The 22706-nt window shown below is 38.7% G+C and overlaps 1 protein-coding gene and 1 non-coding gene across 5 annotated transcripts in view; one reads left to right on the top strand and one right to left on the bottom strand.

Moving 5' to 3' along the window:
- The window catches only part of LOC119766543 (ubiquitin-like modifier-activating enzyme ATG7), a 331454-nt gene that overhangs the window by 278441 nt on the left and 30307 nt on the right, over positions 1-22706 (top strand). For all 4 annotated transcript variants that reach the window (XM_038251290.1, XM_038251288.1, XM_038251291.1 and 1 more), the window contains one exon: positions 8962-9130. In XM_038251290.1, the coding sequence (XP_038107218.1) occupies positions 8962-9130 (169 nt within the window). The remainder of the gene's footprint in view (positions 1-8961; positions 9131-22706) is intronic.
- LOC119768214 lies at positions 19553-19644 on the bottom strand. The gene has a single exon (XR_005278026.1). It is a non-coding gene; the product is annotated as a U6 spliceosomal RNA (small nuclear RNA).

Raw genomic sequence — 22706 nt, forward strand, 5'->3', positions numbered from 1 at the left:
TAAGGCACTGAATTTTTCAGAGGCTATCTGTTAGCTTAAATAATTCGCATGAAATGTGGCAACAGTGGTGCAACATTCTCGCGTGACAGTTCCACGTAAACAGGAGAGGAGGCAAAATTTGCACCATGTTGCCACATTTCATGCGAACTATTTAAGCTAACAGATAGCCTCAGAAAAATTCAGTGCCTTACGAGGTTTCGACAAAAGCGGATCCACGGTGGTAATTTTATTGCTCACACACACACGCACACATTGAAAGACACAGTTTGTGCACTAAATTGGGAGGAATTCTGTTCTTATGAAGATTGTAAGGACGGTCACCAGACCAGAATGATTTGGGGCAATGGGCTTGGGACCACATTTATAGGATATTGGCCACACCCGGAGTGGCCAGTGCCCTCGGGAAGGTTCTACCGGGGGGACATTAATCGAACCATACGACTTGGGGCAATATGGGTATCAAAATTCATGGTTTTTTAAACTTGTAATGAAAATGGCCATTTTGACCGGATTGGCCACACCCGGAGTGGTCAGTGCCCTCGGGAAGGTTCTACCGGGGGGACATTAATCGAACCATACGACTTGGGCCAATGTGGGTATCAAAATTCATGGTTTTTTAAACTTGTAATGAAAATGACCATTTTGGCAGGATTGGCCACACCCGGAGTGGCCATTGCCCTGAGGGAAGGTTCTACCGGGAGGACATTTACGGAACCATACAAATTTGGGCAATATGGGTATCAAAATTCATGGTTTTTGAAACTGATAATGAAAATGGCCATTTTGACTAGATTGGCCACACCCGAAATGGCCAGTGCCCTCGGGAAGGTTCTACCGGGGGGACATTAATCGAACCATACGACTTGGGCCAATATGGGTATCAAAATTCATGGTTATTGAAACTGGTAATAAAAATGGGCATTTTGACTGGATTGGCCACACCCGGAGTGGCCAGTGCCCTCGGAAGGTTCTACCGGGAGATTAATCGAACCATACGACTTGGGCAATATGGGTATCAAAATTCATGGTTTTTGAAACTTGTAATGAAAATGGCCATTTTGACCGGATTGGCCACACCTGTTTGCCCTGAGGGAAGGTTCTACCGGGAGGACATTTACGGAACCATACAAATTTGGGCAATATGGGTATCAAAATTCATGGTTTTTGAAACTGATAATGAAAATGGCCATTTTGACTAGATTGGCCACACCCGGAATGGCCAGTGCCCTCGGGAAGGTTCTACCGGGGGGACATTAATCGAACCATACGACTTGGGCCAATATGGGTATCAAAATTCATGGTTATTGAAACTGGTAATAAAAATGGGCATTTTGACTGGATTGGCCACACCCGGAGTGGCCAGTGCCCTCGGGAAGGTTCTACCGGGGGGAGATTAATCGAACCATACGACTTGGGGCAATATGGGTATCAAAATTCATGGTTTTTGAAACTTGTAATGAAAATGGCCATTTTGACCGGATTGGCCACACCCGGAGTGGTCAGTGCCCTCGAGAAGGTTCTACCGGGGGGAGATTAATCGAATCATACGACTTAGGGCAATATGGGTATCAAAATTCATGGTTTGGCCACTACGGGTGTGGTCGATCCGGGTGTGGCCAATCTGGTCAAAATTGACATTTTCATTACCAGTTTCAAAAACCATGAATTTGGATTCCCATATTGCCCCAAGTCGTATGGTTCGATTAATGTCCCCCTGGTAGAACCTTTCCCAGGGCACTGACCACTCCGGGTGTGGCCAATCCGGTCAAAATGGCCATTTTCATTACCAGTTTCAAAAACCATGAATTTTGATACCCATATTGCCCTAAGTCGTATGGTTCGATTTATGTCCCCACGGTAGAACCTTCCCGAGGGCACTGACCACTCCGGGTGTGGCCAATCCAGTCAAAATGGCCATTTTCATCACCAGTATCAAAAACCATGAATTTTGATACCCATATTGCCCAAATTTGTATGGTTCCGTAAATGTCCTCTCGGTAGAACCTTCCCTCAGGGCAATGGCCACTCCGGGTGTGGCCAATCCTGCCAAAATGGTCATTTTCATTACCAGTATCAAAAACCATGAATTTTGATACCCATATTGCCCAAATTTGTATGGTTCCGTAAATGTCCTCTCGGTAGAACCTTCCCTCAGGGCAATGGCCACTCCGGGTGTGCCCAATCCTGCCAAAATGGCCATTTTTATCACCAGTATCAAAAACCATGAATTTTGATACGCATATTGCCCCAAGTCGTATGGTTCCGTAAATGTCCTCCCGGTAGAACCTTCCCTCAGGGCACTGGCCGCTCCGGGTGTGGCCAATTCTGCCAAAATGGCCATTTTCATTACCAGTGTCAATAACCATGAATTTTGATACGCATATTGCCCCAAGTCGTATGGTTCCGTTAATGTCCTCCCGGTAGAACCTTCCCTCAGGGCAATGGCCACTCCGGGTGTGGTCACTCCTGCCAAAATGGTCATTTTCATTACCAGTATCAAAAACCATGAATTTTGATACCAATATTGCCCAAATTTGTATGGTTCCGTAAATGTCCTCCCGGTAGAACCTTCCCTCAGGGCAATGGCCACTCCGGGTGTGGCCAATCCTGCCAAAATGGCCATTTTCATCACCAGTATCAAAAACCATGAATTTTGATACGCATATTGCCCCAAGTCGTATGGTTCCGTAAATGTTCTCCCGGTAGAACCTTCCCTCAGGGCACTGGCCGCTCCGGGTGTGGCCAATTCTGCCAAAATGGCCATTTTCATCACCAGTATCAAAAACAATGAATTTTGATACCCATATTGCCCAAATTTGTATGGTTCCGTAAATGTCCTCCCGGTAGAACCTTCCCTCAGGGCAATGGCCACTCCGGGTGTGGCCAATCCTGCCAAAATGGTCATTTTCATTACCAGTATCAAAAACCATGAATTTTGATACCCATATTGCCCAAATTTGTATGGTTCCGTAAATGTCCTCCCGGTAGAACCTTCCCTCAGGGCAATGGCCACTCCGGGTGTGGCCAATCCTGCCAAAATGGCAATTTTCATTACCAGTATCAAAAACCATGAATTTTGATACCCATATTGCCCAAATTTGTATGGTTCCGTAAATGTCCTCCCGGTAGAACCTTCCCTCAGGGCAATGGCCACTCCGGGTGTGGCCAATCCTGCCAAAATGGCAATTTTCATTACCAGTATCAAAAACCATGAATTTTGATACCCATATTGCCCAAATTTGTATGGTTCCGTAAATGTCCTCCCGGTAGAACCTTCCCTCAGGGCAATGGCCACTCCGGGTGTGGCCAATCCTGCCAAAATGGCAATTTTCATCACCAGTATCAAAAACCATGAATTTTGATACGCATATTTCCCCAAGTCGTATGGTTCCGTAAATGTTCTCCCGGTAGAACCTTCCTTCAGGGCACTGGCCACACCGGGTGTGGCCGATATCCTACCAAATTGTTCCCAATAATTTCGGTATTCCGGTGACCGTTCTGGCTACCGTCAATAACTTCTTGGACCTCCTCTCAAGTTCGTGCACCACCTGCGTGTGTGTGTGTGAGCAATAAAATTCCCAACGTAAGGTCCGTCTTTGATGAAAGCCTGATGGATACTAAATCCTCCAGAGGCTAACTTTTAGCTTAAATAGTTTTCACGGCATCTACGCAACAGAAACAGAATGTCACGCCGAGGGCTTGCGACGGTAACGCTACATTTTCGAAAAAATTTGCATTGACACCGCAGATAGAGCTTTAAGACAAAGTCCTTTGTCAAAAAACTGCTTTATCGACGTCAACGCTGGGGAAAAAAAAGGACAGCTGCTGCTCCACACACTTGGTGGTGGGCCTCCTTTGTTTTTTTTTCTCCTGTTGCGTGTCATGTGTGAGTGTGACACTTTGATGTTATTCTTGCATTTTTCTCGTCGATCTCCAGGATGCGCGCCAGCCAACTGATGTATTCTGAAATGAGTGTTTGTTTTGAAAGTTTTAATCGATGTGGTTGATGCATCAAACATTAAGGAAGACTTTCTTTCTGCTGTTTCGAGTTTCTGAGAAAAACCGGTTGTCATTTCGTTGGACGGAAATTATTTACGAGTCACACAGCAAATTGCGGCCAGCCAGTAAGTGCAGTGCAATCAATTACGGAAAGCTTGAGGTTATTAGGGACAAGTACTGGCTAAAGGCTTCCGGAAAGCAGCTTATTGCTTGTAAGAAAAGTAACTAAATTTACCAGAGAACTTTTGATAATGTCCTTTGTCCTTTGGACATATGTTTTGAAAAATTTGGCTTAATTACAGGCTGCAGTTTTCCACACAAAAAAAAACAAAAAAAACAACACTTCAATCGGCGGGAATTGAACCCAGTTCACGCAAAATTATAACTTATGCACACTGGGGGAACTGCGCCTTAGCCCGCACGCTTATTAGAACGGTATGACGGGAGAAGGATCAAAGTCAATAAGAGCGTGTCTGGCTGAAATGTTTCCCGTATCGATGGGTTACTTTGTTGATAAACATCAAATGCTTTGAAGCACATTTTCAAGGTCGTAAATGGTGATTTAATGCCAGTTGTAATGCTGCAAAGTTTTGGTACTTTGAGGCATTCGCAAAGCTTATTTACTACTTCAAAACATTCGAGTGCTGATTTAGTACTGAATTAATACTTCAATTTAGTGCTTGTGGTTACTTGGGTTACTTCAAATGCTTTGAAGCACATTTTCAAGGTCGTAAATGGTGATTTAATGCCTGTTGTAATGCTGCAAAGTCTTGGTACTTTGAGGCATTCGCAAAGCTTATTTACTACTTCAAAACATTCGAGTGCTAATTTAGTACTGAATAAATACTTCAATTTAGTGCTTGTGGTTACTTGGGTAGCTGTCAAATGGTAGCCCATAACAAATCATTATTTGGGTTTTTGATTTTCAAATTTCCCGCAATTCAAACGAAAACACAAAACACATTTGCATGGGACTTTTGAGTTTAACCGGGACAACACACTTCGTGTTACCAAAGTAATATGTATAATACTGATTCTCAGTGTTTGTTATCTGAACTTCCAAGATGGCGGCTTCTTCGCTGCCCCCTGTAAAATAACATGAAATCATACCAAGGTCTTGTATGTGGAAGGGCACAACAATACCAAACCATGTTATTCCAAAGGTAAAAGAATACCACAAAATAAAACCATTTCAATACCAAGTTGAGGTCTTCTGGATTTTTGAACATTGCTTGAATACCAAAACTTGGTATTGCCATGGTTTTATTTTTAGGTATTCCCGTGCCCTTGGAAAATCAGATTTTGGTATTCCTGAGCACATAAAGATTATAAAGATAAATGAGGTAAATTTAAAGTGGGAGGATCAAGTGAAATATCTTGGACTTGCTTTTGACAAAAACCTTACTTACAAACTATATATAGTTGGTAGGCCGGAGTTGGATTCGGAGTCGGAGTCGGTTGGTACTGAAAGCCGGAGTCGGAGTCGGAGTCGGCTAATCTCAGAAAGCCGGAGTTGGAGTCGCTTGAAATATGACCCGACTCCGCAGCCCTGCCCACATTAACTCAGTGCGGACGTTACGCATCGGCGGCCGTTACTGATCGTGTGGTCCGCCCTAGAACCGCCCTGGCGGGCCGAGGGCGAGCCGCCTGGGCGGTTGAAATTTGACATTTGAAATTTTTCAATTTCGTCCGCCCTCCATCCGCCTTGGCGTGCCATGGGCGCATCGCCTGGGCGGTTCAAACTGATCGCTGAAATGTTTCAATATCGTTCGCCCCTCAATCGCCGCGGCGAGCCAAAGGCTGATTGCCGTGGCGGTTTGCATCTGAAGGAATTTATTTCGAATTTGACATTTCAGTCAGTTTTCAACGAGCTTCGGTGGGTGTTGTTATTTAATCGGCGGCTGCTGATTTTCGTTGTTAAGTTTGTGTTGGGAGAAGTGTTGTGTTGTTTAGATTGTTTACTTATGTAAACAAACAGTTGAAAGTGCGTTTGAAATAGTGATTGAAGGTTGTTTTGCAAGAATCGTTATTGTTGGTGTAATTTATGTGACACCCCTTATAAATATTGTTGGCAGATGTACAATCATTTGGAATACTTAGAATTTGATATGTTTCATTGTTGTTATGATTTGATTTGTTCTTTTTTGTATGTTTGTATGGAAATTTGGTGTACATTTTGGTAAAAAGTATATCTTTCCCAGGGAAACCTCTTGAAGGGTATCGAGGTGGCATTTACAAAGCGGATTTTGTGCCAATGTTTGCTCAATTAATTTTAATGTTTTTTTGTGTGAATGTTAACACTCCATAAGTTGCAGGTTCAGTGCCAGCAGTGGAGGCAATTAGTGGTGCAGCAGCGATTTTTGTCTTTCTTTTGTTTGACGTTTTTTAGGTGTGCATGATGCAGGACATGGGTAGGAAGTAATTTCAATTATTTTCAATTATCAGTTCAGCGGCAACAATATCATTTAAAATTGTGTTTAATTTTTTTACAGCTTCCTGGATCATTTATAAATGAACTGCTTATATGTATTTATCTATTCTTCATTTGATTTATTTGAATGTTTATATCATTCCTATTCCTTGTCCTTTTTTCTACCATTCCTCCATACCATATATGATCAAATTTCATGAACTAACGACAGTTACTGAAATAGCAATGGAACCATCTGAAGAATTTTTCTTTAAAATTTAATTATCTTTCTTCCAGCTTCCGGGAATCTTCTTCAATTTTAATGCCTACATTTATCTATTCATTAGATGATTTATTTAAATGTTTATATCCTTCCTTATCCTATTCCTTTTCTTTCAGCAATGGAACCATCTGGAGCATTTGTCTTTTAAATTATAGTTGTTTGTTTTGCAGCTTCTCGGAATCATCTTTAAAATTACTGCTTATTTGTATTTATCTTTTCACTGTAAGATTTATTTTTATATTCATATCTACCATTCCCCATACAATATATGATCAAATTTAATGACAAGAAAGAACATGGGGTGTAATCTACTAGGATACTTTCTTCGGATTAGCTGCGCTTGTGTTTGATTTTTATTTCGTCGCTTGTGTGCTATCTTGTGACACGTCTGCTGTAAAAGATAGAACGTGTCACAAGATAGCACACAAGTGACGATTTGCAGGAAATGGAAAATCTTCGCAACAAGTTTGCTTATCAATATATTATTTTGTTTCTTTATTTTTTTCATCATTTCACCTCAGTGAACTAACAACGCACGTAAGATTTAATAAGAACAAAATTATGTTGAAAATTATGTTTTTTTTTCATACTTTTGTTTTATTTCTAAATTTCAGCACACATGAATCTACAAAGATCTGCATTTCTATATAAGGCACATTGTGTTTTTTTTTCAGTTTTAGATGAACTTGAAAAAAACACTATCAGAATCCTGAAGGAACCTGAACGGGTATTCTGCTTGGGCGGATGAAATATGTATGAAAGGCGAATCGAGGGCGGGTCAAGGCGGTTGGGGCTTTTTGGGCGGATGAACTTTATATGGGGGGCGTATCAAGGGCGACCCGCTGGCGAACCAACCTACAGGGGCGGCTGAACCGTATATGAAAGTCGCATCAAGGCCGAGCCAAGGCGGTTGGGGCTTTTTAGGCGGATGAACTTTATATAGGGGGCGGATCGGGGCGACCCGCTGGCGAACTAACCTACAGGGGCGGCTGAACCGTATATGAGAGGCGCATCAAGGGCGAGCCAAGTCGGTTGGGGCTTTTTGGGCGGATGAACTTTATATGGGGGGCGTATCAAGGGCGACCCGCTGGCGAACCAACCTACAGGGGCGGCTGAACCGTATATGAAAGGCGCATCAAGGGCGAGCCACGGTGGTTGGGGTGTTTTGGGCGGATGAACTTAATATAGGGGGCGGATCGAGGGCGATCCGCTGGCGAACCAACCTACAGGGGCGGCCGAACCGTATATGAGAGGCGCATCAAGGGCGAGCCAAGGCGGTTGGGGCTTTTTGGGCGGATGAACTTTATATGGGGGGCGTATCAAGGGCGATCCGCTGGCGAACCAACCTACAGGGGCGGCTGAACCGTAAATGAAAGGCGCATCAAGGGCGAGCCAAGGCGGTTGGGGCTTTTTGGGCGGATGAACTTTATATGGGGAGCGTATCAAGGGCGACCCGCTGGCGGACCATCTTACAGGGCGGCTGAACCGTATATGAAAGGCGGGTCGAGGGCGAGCCACGGCGGTTGGGGCTTTTTAGGCGGATGAACTTTCTATGGGAGGCGTATCGAGGGCGACCCGCTGGCGGACCATCCTATAGGGGCGGTTGAACCATACAAAAACGGCGTATGTGGGGCGGATGAACGGCGGGTGAAACATTTCAAGGCAAACCTGGGCGACCCCGGGGCGAGTCGCTGGCGGACCAACGTCACGATAAAAAAACTGATCGTGCGCCAAATTGTTGCAAATTTTATCCGCCAGCGGGTCGCCCGTGGTTTGCCAAATCAAACGCTGGCGGATCGCCAGAGCGGTTTGGCGGTCCGCCAGCGAACCGCCGGCGGGCTGCCCAGTCAATGTGGGTGGTTTTTAGAATGTTTCAACATGCGTATGGGTCATTTCGCCTCAACTGTACACACAAACAATTCGAAAATTTCCTTTAAAAATAACTGTCAAGTTTTGCTCTATCTTTTTTTGTTTCCGAGATATGGCCATTTGAAAAAAGAGTTTTTTTAAAATAGGAAAATCGCAAAACTTTGGGGCGGTACCAAAAAATAAGGGATGGTCCAAATTGGTTCAAAATCGAGATTCTTACATGTTTTGATAGTATCAATAGCTCCACCTAATTTGAGCTTGATCAGAGAAAGTGCATTTCGAGTGGTGTGCCAGTTGGCGCAAAATGACCCGTATACAATCAAAAGTGTTTTTCCTTAAAGAAGAGAGAATTTAAGTTAAATATGAATGATTGATGATAATAAATAATCATTATCTCCAGGGATTCTGTACCTGCATACTACAACATTTCAAATACAACGGATGATCATGGGGATATTCCAGAAGAAATGTTAGGAATCATACCACATTCAATCCGAGGAAATATCGCGCTGTTCAGTTATCTTATAACAGCCAGTGAAAAATTCGCTGAATGCATCGCTTGTTCGGAGGTAATATTCGTTATTATATTAAACAAACTCTCGGATATGTTTTCAAAATGTCGCAAGAGCCATTTCTAAATAAATCGGCTTTAGATCTGTTTACGAAAACCCTATTTCTAAAATAATTAAGATTGAGCACCCGATTCGAGTGGTAAAAATGACAGTTCTCCCATAAGGAATACATTGTAGAAAAAAGAAAAAACTGCTCGAATGAAAAGGCTCAAAAAAAAATCGTACTGAAGGTCACAGTGGCTCTTGCTAGTTTTTGAAAACTTACCTAGGAATTTTCCTGAAACCATTGTTTTCACTTGACCAACTTAGCTCGTATTTATATATACAGCAATTGCACAAGGAAGATAAAGAAAAACACATTAACACGATATCACAAAGCGATTTTTTATTTATCATACAGCAGTTTCTCCAGGCAGAAAATAGTATCTTACGGTGAACTTTTAAGAGCGAGTCCACGAACAGGGCATACCCCTTTGTATGGGACGTCGTTTGGACCTCACCATTTGCCTGAAATTTTCAGGGGTTGTTTGTACATATAAAACTAGCATCTGGCCAGAATATGAGCACTCTAGGTCAACGGGAAGTGGGGCAAATCGGGACACAAAGTTTGAAGGTTCAAAAACGTCAAAAATCTTTAAAAGGCTGTAACTTTGGCAAAACTCAATTTAATTTCAAAATTCAAAATGCATCTGAAAGAGCTTACAAAATGCAACAAAAGGCAGGGAGAAACATCCCAATTGGTTAAATCTAAAGGGAGTTATTGGCATTTTAGTGAAAAAATAGCATAATTTTCGAACTCAAATAAAAAAGTGTTCCATCCAGATATCAACTCAGTTCGACCTGCAGCTTGTAGGGGACATCTGGGACTACCATCTGAGTTTGAGAACGCTTTGGGGAAGGCAGTTTAACATATTAAATAGACACTTTTACTTTTAGTGAATTTTTTAGATGTAAATTTTTGCTCGGGGGACCCATTAGATCCAATTTTCTGGTGAAAATTTTATCATATTCGTGTTCCTGGAAAATTTCACAGAAGAAACATGCATAAAAATGTTTATTTTCACCAATTTTAACCCTTTAAAAAATGAAAGCCGGGGCCCGTGGTGTAGGGGCAAGCGTGATTGCCTCTCACCCAGTCGGCCTGGGTTCGATCCCAGAAGGCCCGGTGGCATTTTTCGAGACGAGATTTGCCTGATCACGCCTTCCGTCGGACGGGAAGTAAATGTTGGCCCCGGACTAACCTAAGAAAAAAGGTTAGGTCGTTAGCTCAGTCCAGGTGTAGGAGTCGTCTCCCTGGATCCTGCCTCGGTTGAGTCGCTGGTTGGCAGTTGGACTCACAATCCAAAGGTCGTCAGTTCGAATCCCGGGGTGGATGGATTCTAAGGTGTAAAAAGAGGTTTGCAATTGCCTCAACAATCAAGCCTTCGGACACCTAGTTTCGAGTAGGAATCTCGCAATCGAGAACGCCAAGGCAATGCTGTAGAGCGAATAATTTGATTTTTTTTTTTGAAAAAATGAAAGATAAAAAAAATTAAGAAGCTGGTTTTTTTCTGGTGTCATCTAGGATCCTTGGAAACGAACTTGATTTTCAATAAATGTGAATCGAAGATTTTTTTAACTTTCATTTTTTAAAGGGTCAAAATGGATGAAAATAAACATTTGTATGCATGTTTCTTCTGTGAAATTGTCTCAGGAACACGAATATGATAAAATTTTCACCAGTAAATGGGATCTAAGGGGTCCCCCGAGCAAAAATTTACAACTAAAAAATTCACTAAAAGTAAAAGTGTCTATTTAATATGTTAAACTGCCTTACCCAAAGCGTTCTCAGTCTCAGATGGTAGTCCCAGATGTCCTCTACAAGCTGCAGGTCGAACCGAGTTGATACCTAGATGGAACACTTTTTTATTTGAGTTCGAAAATTATGCTATTTTTTCACTAAAAGGCCAATAACTCCCTTTAGATTTAACCAATTGGGATGTTTCTCCCTGCCTTTTGTTGCATTTTGTAAGCTCTTTCAGATGCATTTTGAATTTTGAAATTAAATTGAGTTTTGCCAAAGTTACAGCCTTTTAAAGATTTTTGACGTTTTTGAACCTTCAAACGTTGTGTCCCGATTTGCCCCACTTCCCGTTGGCCTAGAGTGCTCATATTTTGGCCAGATGCTAGTTTTATATGTACAAACAACCCCTGAAAATTTCCGGCAGATTGGTGAGGTCGATGCGAGATGGGTATGCTTTGCTCGTGGACTCGCTCTTAATGTTCTCAAAAACATGAAGATGACACCCAGTCAACTTAATTGTAATTCTAAAACGGAATAGTTACCTTATGTCTATTTATTACTGGAATTTCTATCATGTCCATTATTTAGCACAGTACTAAATAATTGTTTACACTTCAAAATATATTCCAAGTTTTTTTTGTTTTCAACTTATTTTAATATTACATCGAGTTTCTGAGATGTGCCAGTGGCTCGTTGGTAGAATTGCATCTGTGCATCGTAGCACTTACAAACAAACGAGACTGAACCTCGATTCTTACTCTAAGACTGTCTGCAGCGCGAAGTTTTATAATTGTTTCAAACTGCGAGCAGTTTTAAATTTTTAGAACTGGCGGAAATGAAACTAGAACACGGTGCTCGCAACGCGCTGATCTAAATGTTGTTTCAAAAAAATGCTTTTAATTGTGTGCGTATGATTATCAACACAGCATCATAGTGTGTGTGTAAGAATACGTGGATATCTCTATATATCTGATTTTTTTTGAAACGGTTTCAAAATACTGCTCGAAAAATAAAACTGCAACTCCGCGTTGCGGGTGGTCTGTTTCAGTTCTATTTGAAAAATGAAACAGCTAGAACAAAGTAGAGCCGCGTTGCAACCAGTCTAACTTAAGCTTTTATACTCCAAAGCGTTTAAAGACGCATGCGGAATAAGTTCTCCACGCGCAGATCATCATTGTTATCCGAGCATTCGTTGGTGAAGGTTGTCTGAATCAACATGACTCGTCGCGTCCCGGCGCAAAACGCCGGCAATATTGCCCTACCTGCGGCTCAAGCAGGCAAAAAAGTGGGAATTTCCAAAAGGAAGGTTGAGGCCTCAACTGATGGCCAAAAACCGGGAATTTCCAAAAGGAAGGTGCTTTTGGAAGTGACATCGAACAGCAAAAAGACGAAAAAGAGCGACGGTACTGTACCGATGGATGAGGAGGAGGAGAACTCTTCATCGCACGAGGAGCAGCTTTTGAAGAACAACAAGTTCGCTGGACTGCCTGACGAGGACCAGGTAGCGGAAGCAAAGGAGAATGAAGTGAAACAGCGAAAGGAGAAACTGCCTCCTTTTTATGTGAGGCAATCAGCAGCAACGATCGACTTTCGTGCGGGGCTGGTTGAACTCATCAAGTCTGGGAAAGTCCAAGGCAACATTCGTCTGTGTCAGGACGGATTTAAGGTGCTGGTGCAATCCAGGCAGCACTATCAACTGGTCAAGGATTACTTGACCGAAAACGAGGCGGAGTACTTTACCCATGATGTCGTCATGGATAAGCCGTACAAAATCGTCGTCAGAGGTCTGTACGACATGCCAGTGGAGGAATTAGCTGCCGAGCTAAAAGTTTTGAAACTGGATGTGTTGGCCGTGCACAAAATGAGCCGACGCAACAAAGACATCAAGTACCGTGACCAGCTCTACCTGCTGCATTTGGCTAAGGGATCGACGACGCTTCCTGAGCTGAAGGCAATTCGAGCGGTTTTCAACATTATCGTGTCGTGGGAGCGATACCGACCAGTGCATCGTGACGTCACACAATGCTTCAACTGCCTGGGTTTCGGGCACGGAGGTAAGAACTGCCACCTGAAGCGTCGTTGCGCCAAATGTGGTACCGATGCGCACATCACATCCCAGTGCATCCAAGATTCGCTGGTGAAGTGCCTCAACTGCAACGGTGAGCACTCGTCAACCGACCGAAAGTGCCCCAAGAGAGCTGAGTTCGTGAAAATTCGGCAGCAAGCATCGACGAAGAATCAGCCTCAGCGTCGTAGAACTCCTCCAGCCCTGGTGGAGCAAAATTTTCCACCTCTTCAACCGCGACGCCAGGTCCCGAACTTGGCACCGTTGCCGTTGGATCCCAGGAAGAGAGCTGAGATGAATCATCCACGGCCGGGTTCCAGCCAGGAGCCGAGACCGCCACCACCGGGCTTCAGCCAGGAGCCAAGACCAACCCAAGAACCAGCAGTTGAGGAAAATGGTAATGATCTTTACACCTCAACCGAACTCCTCAATATTTTCAAACAGATGTCCGCTGCACTGCGTGGATGCAAAACCAAGACCCAGCAGATTGAAGTGCTGACCTCGTTCGTCATCCAGTATGGATCGTAGGTCCCTCAAGCTGCTGAATTGGAACGCTTGCTCCATTAGGAGGAAGAATTTAGAGCTGGTGGATTTTCTTCGCGAGAAGGAGATCGACGTAGCTGCCATCACGGAAACTCATCTGAAGCCCGGTGAAAAAGTTTATCTGCAAAACTACAAGATCGCGACGCAGCTCGACAGGACCACCTCTGGAGGAGGAGGTGTGCTTGTCGCTGTTCATCGTGATCTCAAGCCACGCCGGCTGCCACACTTTAAGCTGGACATCATCGAGGCCGTTGGGGTGGAAATTCCCACTTCGGTTGGCCCAGTACTCTTCATTGCTGCATACTGCCCACGTCAGGTGAATGCCAGAGATGGTTCAGCAGCAAAACTGAAGAGCGATATCCAGAAGCTGACACGGCGGAGCGCAAAGTACATCATCGCTGGTGACCTCAACGCGAAGCATGAAGTTTGGGGCAACAGCAGGAGGAATCGGAACGGAGTGATTCTGCACAACGATCTGCAAAACGGATACTACAACGTTGTGAGTCCGGATCGTCCAACGAGGGTGGCTCGGTCTGGGAATCACTCAATCATCGACTTCTTCATTACCAATATGGCTGAGAACGTGGCTCATCCTGAGGTGTTTGAAGAGTTGAGTTCTGATCACTATCCGGTGGTTGTGGAGGTTGGAGCTTCCGTTACTCCGCAGCGGCAACCAACCCGGAAAGATTACCACAACGTTGACTGGCAGCAGTTTCAGCAAGTGGTCGACAGCAACATCGACTATGATCAACACCCGGAAACTTCTGCCGATATTGATCGTTCGCTGGAGGTGATCCAGCAGGCTATCAACCAAGCAGAGGCTGCCAACGTTCGGGAGGTTCCTGTTAATTTTAAGGTAACTGATATTGACGTAGATACTAAACACTTGATTAGACTTAGGAATGTTTATAGGAGACAATATCAACGGACTGGGGACTATGACAAAAGATTTCAGTTAACAATTTGAACAAAATCATACAAGACCGACTTGACAATATCAGAAATCAAGAATTTTCAAAACATGTAAGCCAGCTTGGGAATTATTCAAAACCATTTTGGAAACTTTCAAAAGTTCTTAAAAACAAACCAAAGCCTATTCCTCCTCTTATTGTTGAGGATTCTCCTTTGATTACATCCGAGGAAAAGGCAAATGCACTTGGGCTTCATTTTGTTAGTTCACATAATCTTGGCGCTTCCATGACCAGCCGTAAAGAAACATCAGTTGCCAATAGTATTTCAACAATCAATGACTCTACCTTTGAATTTCCTGCAGATTCCCATGTTTCTGGTGAGGAAGTCAAAGTTGCAGTTAAACAAATGAAAAATATGAAAGCTCCAGGCTTTGATAACATTTTAATCTAGTGTTGAAAAAACAGAGTGATCAGTTCTTTCAACATCTAGCCAATATTTTCAATAAATGTTTGCAACTTGGTTACTTCCCCACCAATTGGAAACTGGGCAAAGTCATACCAATTTTGAAGCCTCAAAAGATCCAACATCGCCAACAAGTTATCGTCCCATTAGTCTTTTGAGTAGTCTGTCCAAACTCTTTGAGAAGGTCATCTATTCAAGGCTTTTGGATTTTACCAACGATAATAATATAATTTTGAATGAGCAGTTTGGCTTCCGAAAGGGCATAATACTGCTCATCAGCTTACGAGAGTAACTAAAATCATCAAGCAGAACAAGCTTGAGTCTAAATCAACTGCTATGGCTTTGTTGGATGTTGAGAAGGCTTTTGACAATGTTTGGCATGATGGTTTGATACATAAACTGTATTTATACGGTTTTCCAATGTATCTTATCAAAATTATCCAGCACTATCTTTCGGAGAGATCGTTCAGGGTTTTTCTGAATGGGATTGCTTCTGGATTATTCAACATTGATGCTGGGGTTCCCCAAGGAAGTATTCTTGGCCCACTTCTGTACAATATTTTTACATCTGATTTGCCTACTCTTCCTGGTAATGGTGTGTTGTCACTTTTTGCTGATGACACTGCCGTTATTTATAAGGGTAAAATAACCAGATATTTAGTTGGCCGTCTTCAGAAGGGTCTTGACGTTCTTTCCGAATACTTTGGCGACTGGAAAATTCGCATAAATGCAGCCAAAACTCAAACCATCATTTTTCCACTTTCCAAATCGGCCAGATTTGTCCCAAAGGATGATGTTTTGATTAAAATGAATGATGTTTCGATACCCTGGTCAAAGGAAGTTGTCTATTTAGGTCTCATACTTGACTCGAAACTTTTGTTTCGGCAGCATGTAGATAAAATATTGAACAAGTGCAGCATTCTCATCAGGTGTTTGTATCCTTTAATTAACAGAAAATCAAAGCTATCTTTGAAAAATAAGTTAGCAGTTTACAAACAAATAATTTACCCCGTTATTGAGTATGCAGTACCTGTTTGGGAGTGTTGCGCTAGAACTCATAAATTGAAGCTCCAGCGTGTCCAAAACAAGGTACTCAAAATGGTTTTGAATGTTCCTGGCTGGACAAGATCAAGTGAGGTTCATGAATTAGCAGAAGTAAAAATGTTGGATCAGAAGATTCAAGAAAAATGTTTGAAATTCAGGGAAAAATGTGCTATATCTGAATACCCCTTGATTCAAGGATTGGTTTAGTTTATGGTAAGATTAAGTTAGTTTTAGGTTAGGTTATGTTTTCTTAATTTTTTTCTCATTGTACCTAGTGTTACAAAAATGATAAATCATATACTTTTAAAGTTAAGAAAATGAACAGTGTTTAAATCACGAAAAGCAAACTAAAGCTGAAGAGCCACAGCTGACCACTTATTATGTAAACCAAATGTAATTATTATAAGAAAGATTCAATAAAGTATATTTAATTCAAAAAAAAAAAAAAAAATTCTCCACGCTCATTTTTCTCTACGAGAGTAGCTCAGCCACACCTGAGCAGGGTAAATAACACAGGAGTACCAAATTTTGGTATTACTTGGGCAAATAACAGGGACCAAAATGTGCCCTTGGCTGCCCAATGATAAATCGTAAAATACCATGAAATCATACCAAAATCTTGTATGTGGAAGGGCACAACCACAACAATACCAAACCATGTTATTCTAAGGTTAAAATAATACCACAAAATAAAACCATTCCAATACCAAGTAGAGGTATTCTGGATTTTGTAACATTGCTTGAATACCAAAACTTAGTATTGCCATGGTTTTATTTTATTCTCATGCCCTTGGAACATCAGATTTTGGTATTCCTGTGGTTTTCCACATACGGGTCATTCCACCTAAAGTGTGCAAGAAAAAATGCAAATGTGAAAATTCTGCAAATGCTGATTCTGCTCAAATTTGGCAGAGCTGTTGATACTATCCAAACATGCAAAAATCCCGAATTTCATCCAAATCGGACCACCCCCTCCATTTTTGTACCCTCCCAAAAAATCGACTTTTTGGCGATTTTTGAGCGAAATCCCTATCTGAGTCGATGACTCCTGAGCAGTTCTCTAGGATTTCGGTCATTCGATTTTTTTTTGTATTTTTTAATCCGACTGAAACTTTTTTGGTGCCTTCGGTATGCCCAAAGAAGCCATTTTGCATCATTAGTTTGTCCATATAATTTTCCATACAAATTTGGCAGCTGTCCATACAAAAATGATGCATGAAAATTCAAAAATCTGTATCTTTTGAAGGAATTTTTTGATCGATTTGGTGTCTTCGGCAAAGTTGTAGGTATGGATACGGACTACACTGGAAAAAATGATACACGGTAAAAAAATTTGGTGATTTTTTTTAACTTTTATCACTAAAACTTGATTTGCAAAAACACTATTTTTAATTTTTTTTATTTTTTGATATGTTTTAGAGGACATAAAATGCCAACTTTTCAGAAATTTCCAGGTTGTGCAAAAAATCATTGACCAAGTTATGAATTTTTTAATCAATACTGATTTTTTCAAAAAATCGAAATTTTGGTCGTAAAAATTTTTCAACTTCATTTTTCGATGTAAAATCAAATTTGCAATCAAAAAGTACTTCAGTGAAATTTTGATAAAGTGCATCGTTTTCAAGTTACAGCCATTTTTATGTAACTTTTTTCAAAATAGTCGCAGTTTTTCATTTTTTAAAATTAGTGCACATGTTTGCCCACTTTTGAAAAAAATATTTTTGAAAAGCTGAAAAAATTCTCTATATTTTGCTTCTTCGGGCTTTGTTGATACGACCTTTAGTTGCGGAGATATTGCAATGCAAAGGTTTAAAAACAGAAAAATTGATGTTTTCTAAGTCTCACCCAAACAGCCCACCATTTTTTAATGTCGATATCTCAGCAACTAATGGTCCGATTTTCAATGTTAATATATGAAACATTTGTGAAATTTTCCGATCTTTTCGAAAAAAATATTTTCAAAATTTTCAAATCAAGACTAACATTTCAAAAGTCCAAACATTCAATATTACGCCCTTTTAAAATGTTAGTCTCGATTTGAAAATTTTGAAAATATTTTTATCGAAAAGATCGGAAAATTTCAGAATGTTTCATATATCAACATTCAAAATCGGACCATTAGTTGCTGAGATATCAACATTTAAAAAATGGTGGGCTGTTTAGTGAGACTTAGAAAACATCAATTTTCCTGTTTAAACCTTTGCATTGCAATATCTCAGCAACTAAAGGTCGTATCAACAAAAGCAAAATATAGAGAATTTTCTCAGCTTTTCAAACATATTTTTTCAAAAGTGAGCAAAGATGTGCACTAATTAAAAAAATTAAAAACTGCGACTATTTTGAAAAAGTTACATAAAAATGGCTATAACGAAGCGGTGCACTTTATCAAAATTTCACTAAGTACTTTTTGATTGCAAATTTGATTTTACATCGAAAAATGAAGTTGAAAATTTTGCGACCAAAATTTCGATTTTTGAAAAATCAGTATTGATTAAAATTCATAAATTGGTCAATGATTTTGCACAACCTGGAAATTTCTGAAAGTTGGCAAAACATATCAAAAAAAAAAAATAAAAATAGTGTTTTTGCAAATCAAGTTTTAGTAATAAAAAGTTAAATAAAAAATCACCAATTTCTTTACCGTGTATCATTTTTCAGTGTAGTCCGTATCCATACCTACAACTTTGCCGAAGACACCAAATCGATCAAAAAATTCCTTCAAAAGATACAGATTTTTGAATTTTCAAATATCATTTTTGTATGGACAGCTGCCAAATTTGTATGGAAAATTATATGGACAAACTAATGATGCAAAATGGCTTCTACATCTCCGTGTACGCACGAGAGCAAGCAGCAGTCAACTGCTTAGTGCTCCATCGTTTTTTCGATTTTTTTCGCCGTAGTTTACCGTGATTAGCCGCGAGTTTGCTCCTGCAGCATGCCAAGGGCCGGCCGTGGCCGTGGCAGTTCGAGTGCGGCCTCGAAAAACCCGCGAAGTTCGTCTACCGGCCGTGTGCAAAAAGGTAAACAAACCAACGCCGTGTCGACCGTCATCGCGCAGGGGAGAGTGAGCGCAGAAGGCATCGACAAAAAGTTACTACATCCCGGATATGTTCCGAGATCACCAGTGCGAACCCGTCCAGGTACTTCCGGTGCCACGACCAGTGGCACATCAACATCCGCCAACATCCCCATCAGGAACGAGTTCCAGATGCTGAGCGACGACGAAGAAAACAACAACAACAACAACACCGACGGTAGCACTACCGACGACGACGACAAAGACGATGGTCGTGCACGGAAAAAGTGCTGACGTCAAAAAGAACAATTCTCCAACGGAACGAAGACCACCTCAATTTTGTTTTGGACACGTTGGCGGACGATGTTGACGAGTTGCTGGAAGGCCTCGGATATTGTCTGAAAATCGGTAAGTCGGCAGTGCAAGTGATCACACTGAACAGAAAGATTTCGACCTGGTGCTTGAAGAACTGAAGCGTAGCAACTTCAACTTCTACACATACGACCCAGAGAAGCCCCCTGTTAAGGTCGTCTTGCAGGGTTACCAAGACCGTCCGATCGCCGACCTGAAGCGACACCTCTCGAACGCCGGAATAAAGCCATAAAGCCAGTCATCCTTGCGCTGGGCCATGCTAATCTTCTCTGTATCGTTCCAATTTTAGTATATGTTTAGCCGAAGCTAAGACTTCTTAAATTCTTAAATTCTTAAATTCTTAAATTCTTAAATTCTTAAATTCTTAAATTCTTAAATTCTTAAATTCTTAAATTCTTAAATTCTTAAATTCTTAAATTCTTAAATTCTTAAATTCTTAAATTCTTAAATTCTTAAATTCTTAAATTCTTAAATTCTTAAATTCTTAAATTCTTAAATTCTTAAATTCTTAAATTCTTAAATTCTTAAATTCTTAAATTCTTAAATTCTTAAATTCTTAAATTCTTGAATTCTTAAATTCTTAAATTCTTAAATTCTTAAATTCTTAAATTCTTAAATTCTTAAATTCTTAAATTCTTGAATTCTTAAATTCTTAAATTCTTAAATTCTTAAATTCTTAAATTCTTAAATTCTTAAATTCTTAAATTCTTAAATTCTTAAATTCTTAAATTCTTAAATTCTTAAATTCTTGTTCTTAAATTCTTAAATTCTTAAATTCTTAAATTCTTAAATTCTTAAATTCTTAAATTCTTAAATTCTTAAATTCTTAAATTCTTAAATTCTTAAATTCTTAAATTCTTAAATTCTTAAATTCTTAAATTCTTAAATTCTTAAATTCTTAAATTCTTAAATTCTTAAATTCTTAAATTCTTAAATTCTTAAATTCTTAAATTCTTAAATTCTTAAATTCTTAAATTCTTAAATTCTTAAATTCTTAAATTCTTAAATTCTTAGAATTCTTAAATTCTTAAATTCTTAAATTCTTAAATTCTTAAATTCTTAAATTCTTAAATTCTTAAATTCTTAAATTCTTAAATTCTTAAATTCTTAAATTCTTAAAGTTCTTAGGATTCTTAGATTCTTAAATTCTTAAATTCTTAAATTCTTAGGATTCTTAAATTCTTAAATTCTTAAATTCTTAAATTCTTAAATTCTTAAGATTCTTAAATTCTTAAATTCTTAAATTCTTAAATTCTTGGATTCTTAAAGTTCTTAAATTCTTAAATTCTTAAGTTCTTAAATTCTTAAATTCTTAAATTCTTAAATTCTTAAATTCTTAATTCTTAAATTCTTAAATTCTTGAATTCTTAAATTCTTAGGATTCTTGGGATTCTTAAATTCTTAAATTCTTAAATTCTTAAATTCTTAAATTCTTAAATTCTTAAATTCTTAAATTCTTAAATTCTTAAATTCTTAAATTCTTAAATTCTTAAATTCTTAAATTCTTAAATTCTTAAATTCTTAAATTCTTAAATTCTTAAATTCTTAAATTCTTAAATTCTTAAATTCTTAAATTCTTAAATTCTTAAATTCTTAAATTCTTAAATTCTTAAATTCTTAAATTCTTAAATTCTTAAATTCTTAAATTCTTAAATTCTTAAATTCTTAAATTCTTAAATTCTTAAATTCTTAAATTCTTAAATTCTTAAATTCTTAAATTCTTAAATTCTTAAATTCTTAAATTCTTAAATTCTTAAATTCTTAAATTCTTAAATTCTTAAATTCTTAAATTCTTAAATTCTTAAATTCTTAAATTCTTAAATTCTTAAATTCTTAAATTCTTAAATTCTTAAATTCTTAAATTCTTAAATTCTTAAATTCTTAAATTCTTAAATTCTTAAATTCTTAAATTCTTAAATTCTTAAATTCTTAAATTCTTAAATTCTTAAATTCTTAAATTCTTAAATTCTTAAATTCTTAAATTCTTAAATTCTTAAATTCTTAAATTCTTAAATTCTTAAATTCTTAAATTCTTAAATTCTTAAATTCTTAAATTCTTAAATTCTTAAATTCTTAAATTCTTAAATTCTTAAATTCTTAAATTCTTAAATTCTTAAATTCTTAAATTCTTAAATTCTTAAATTCTTAAATTCTTAAATTCTTAAATTCTTAAAGTTCTTAAATTCTTAAAATTCTTAAGTTCTTAAATTCTTAAATTCTTAAATTCTTAAATTCTTAAATTCTTAAATTCTTAAATTCTTAAATTCTTAAATTCTTAAATTCTTAAATTCTTAAATTCTTAAATTCTTAAATTCTTAGGTTCTTAAATTCTTAGATTCTTAAGGATTCTTGGATTCTTAGGATTCTTAGATTCTTAGGTTCTTAGGATTCTTGGGATTCTTAGGTTCTTAGGATTCTTGAGATTCTTAAGTTCTTGGATTCTTAGGATTCTTGGGATTCTTGGGATTCTTGGGATTCTTAGATTCTTAGAGTTCTTGGAGTTCTTAGGTTCTTAGGTTCTTAGGTTCTTAGGATTCTTGGAGATTCTTAGATTCTTAGGTTCTTGAGTTCTTAGAGTTCTTGGAATTCTTAGGTTCTTAAGAGTTCTTAGGATTCTTAGAGTTCTTGAGTTCTTAGAGTTCTTGGGTTCTTGGGATTCTTGGGTTCTTGGATTCTTGGGTTCTTAGGTTCTTGAGTTCTTGAGTTCTTGGGATTCTTGGGTTCTTGGAAGTTCTTAGGTTCTTGATTCTTGGGTTCTTGGGATTCTTAGGTTGGATTCTTGGGTTCTTAAATTCTTGGGATTCTTAGGTTCTTAGGATTCTTGGGATTCTTAGAGTTCTTAGGTTCTTGGGATTAGGTTCTTGGTTCTTAGTTCTTGGATTCTTAGGATTCTTAGGTTCTTAGTTCTTAGGTTCTTAGGTTCTTAGGATTCTTGGGTTCTTGGGTTCTTGGGATTCTTGGGATTCTTAGGATTCTTGGGATTCTTGGGATTCTTGGGATTCTTGGATTCTTGGAGTTCTTGGGATTCTTAGGTTCTTGAAATTCTTAGAGTTCTTGAGTTCTTGAAGTTCTTAGGTTCTTAAATTCTTAAATTCTTAAATTCTTAAATTCTTAAATTCTTAAATTCTTAAATTCTTAAATTCTTAAATTCTTAAATTCTTAAATTCTTAAATTCTTAAATTCTTAAATTCTTAAATTCTTAAATTCTTAAATTCTTAAATTCTTAAATTCTTAAATTCTTAAATTCTTAAATTCTTAAATTCTTAAATTCTTAAATTCTTAAATTCTTAAATTCTTAAATTCTTAAATTCTTAATTCTTAAATTCTTAAATTCTTAAATTCTTAAATTCTTAAATTCTTAAATTCTTAAATT

Source organism: Culex quinquefasciatus, chromosome 2 (genome assembly GCF_015732765.1).
Source record: "Culex quinquefasciatus strain JHB chromosome 2, VPISU_Cqui_1.0_pri_paternal, whole genome shotgun sequence".
In the NCBI taxonomy this organism is placed as follows: Eukaryota; Metazoa; Arthropoda; class Insecta; order Diptera; family Culicidae; genus Culex; species Culex quinquefasciatus.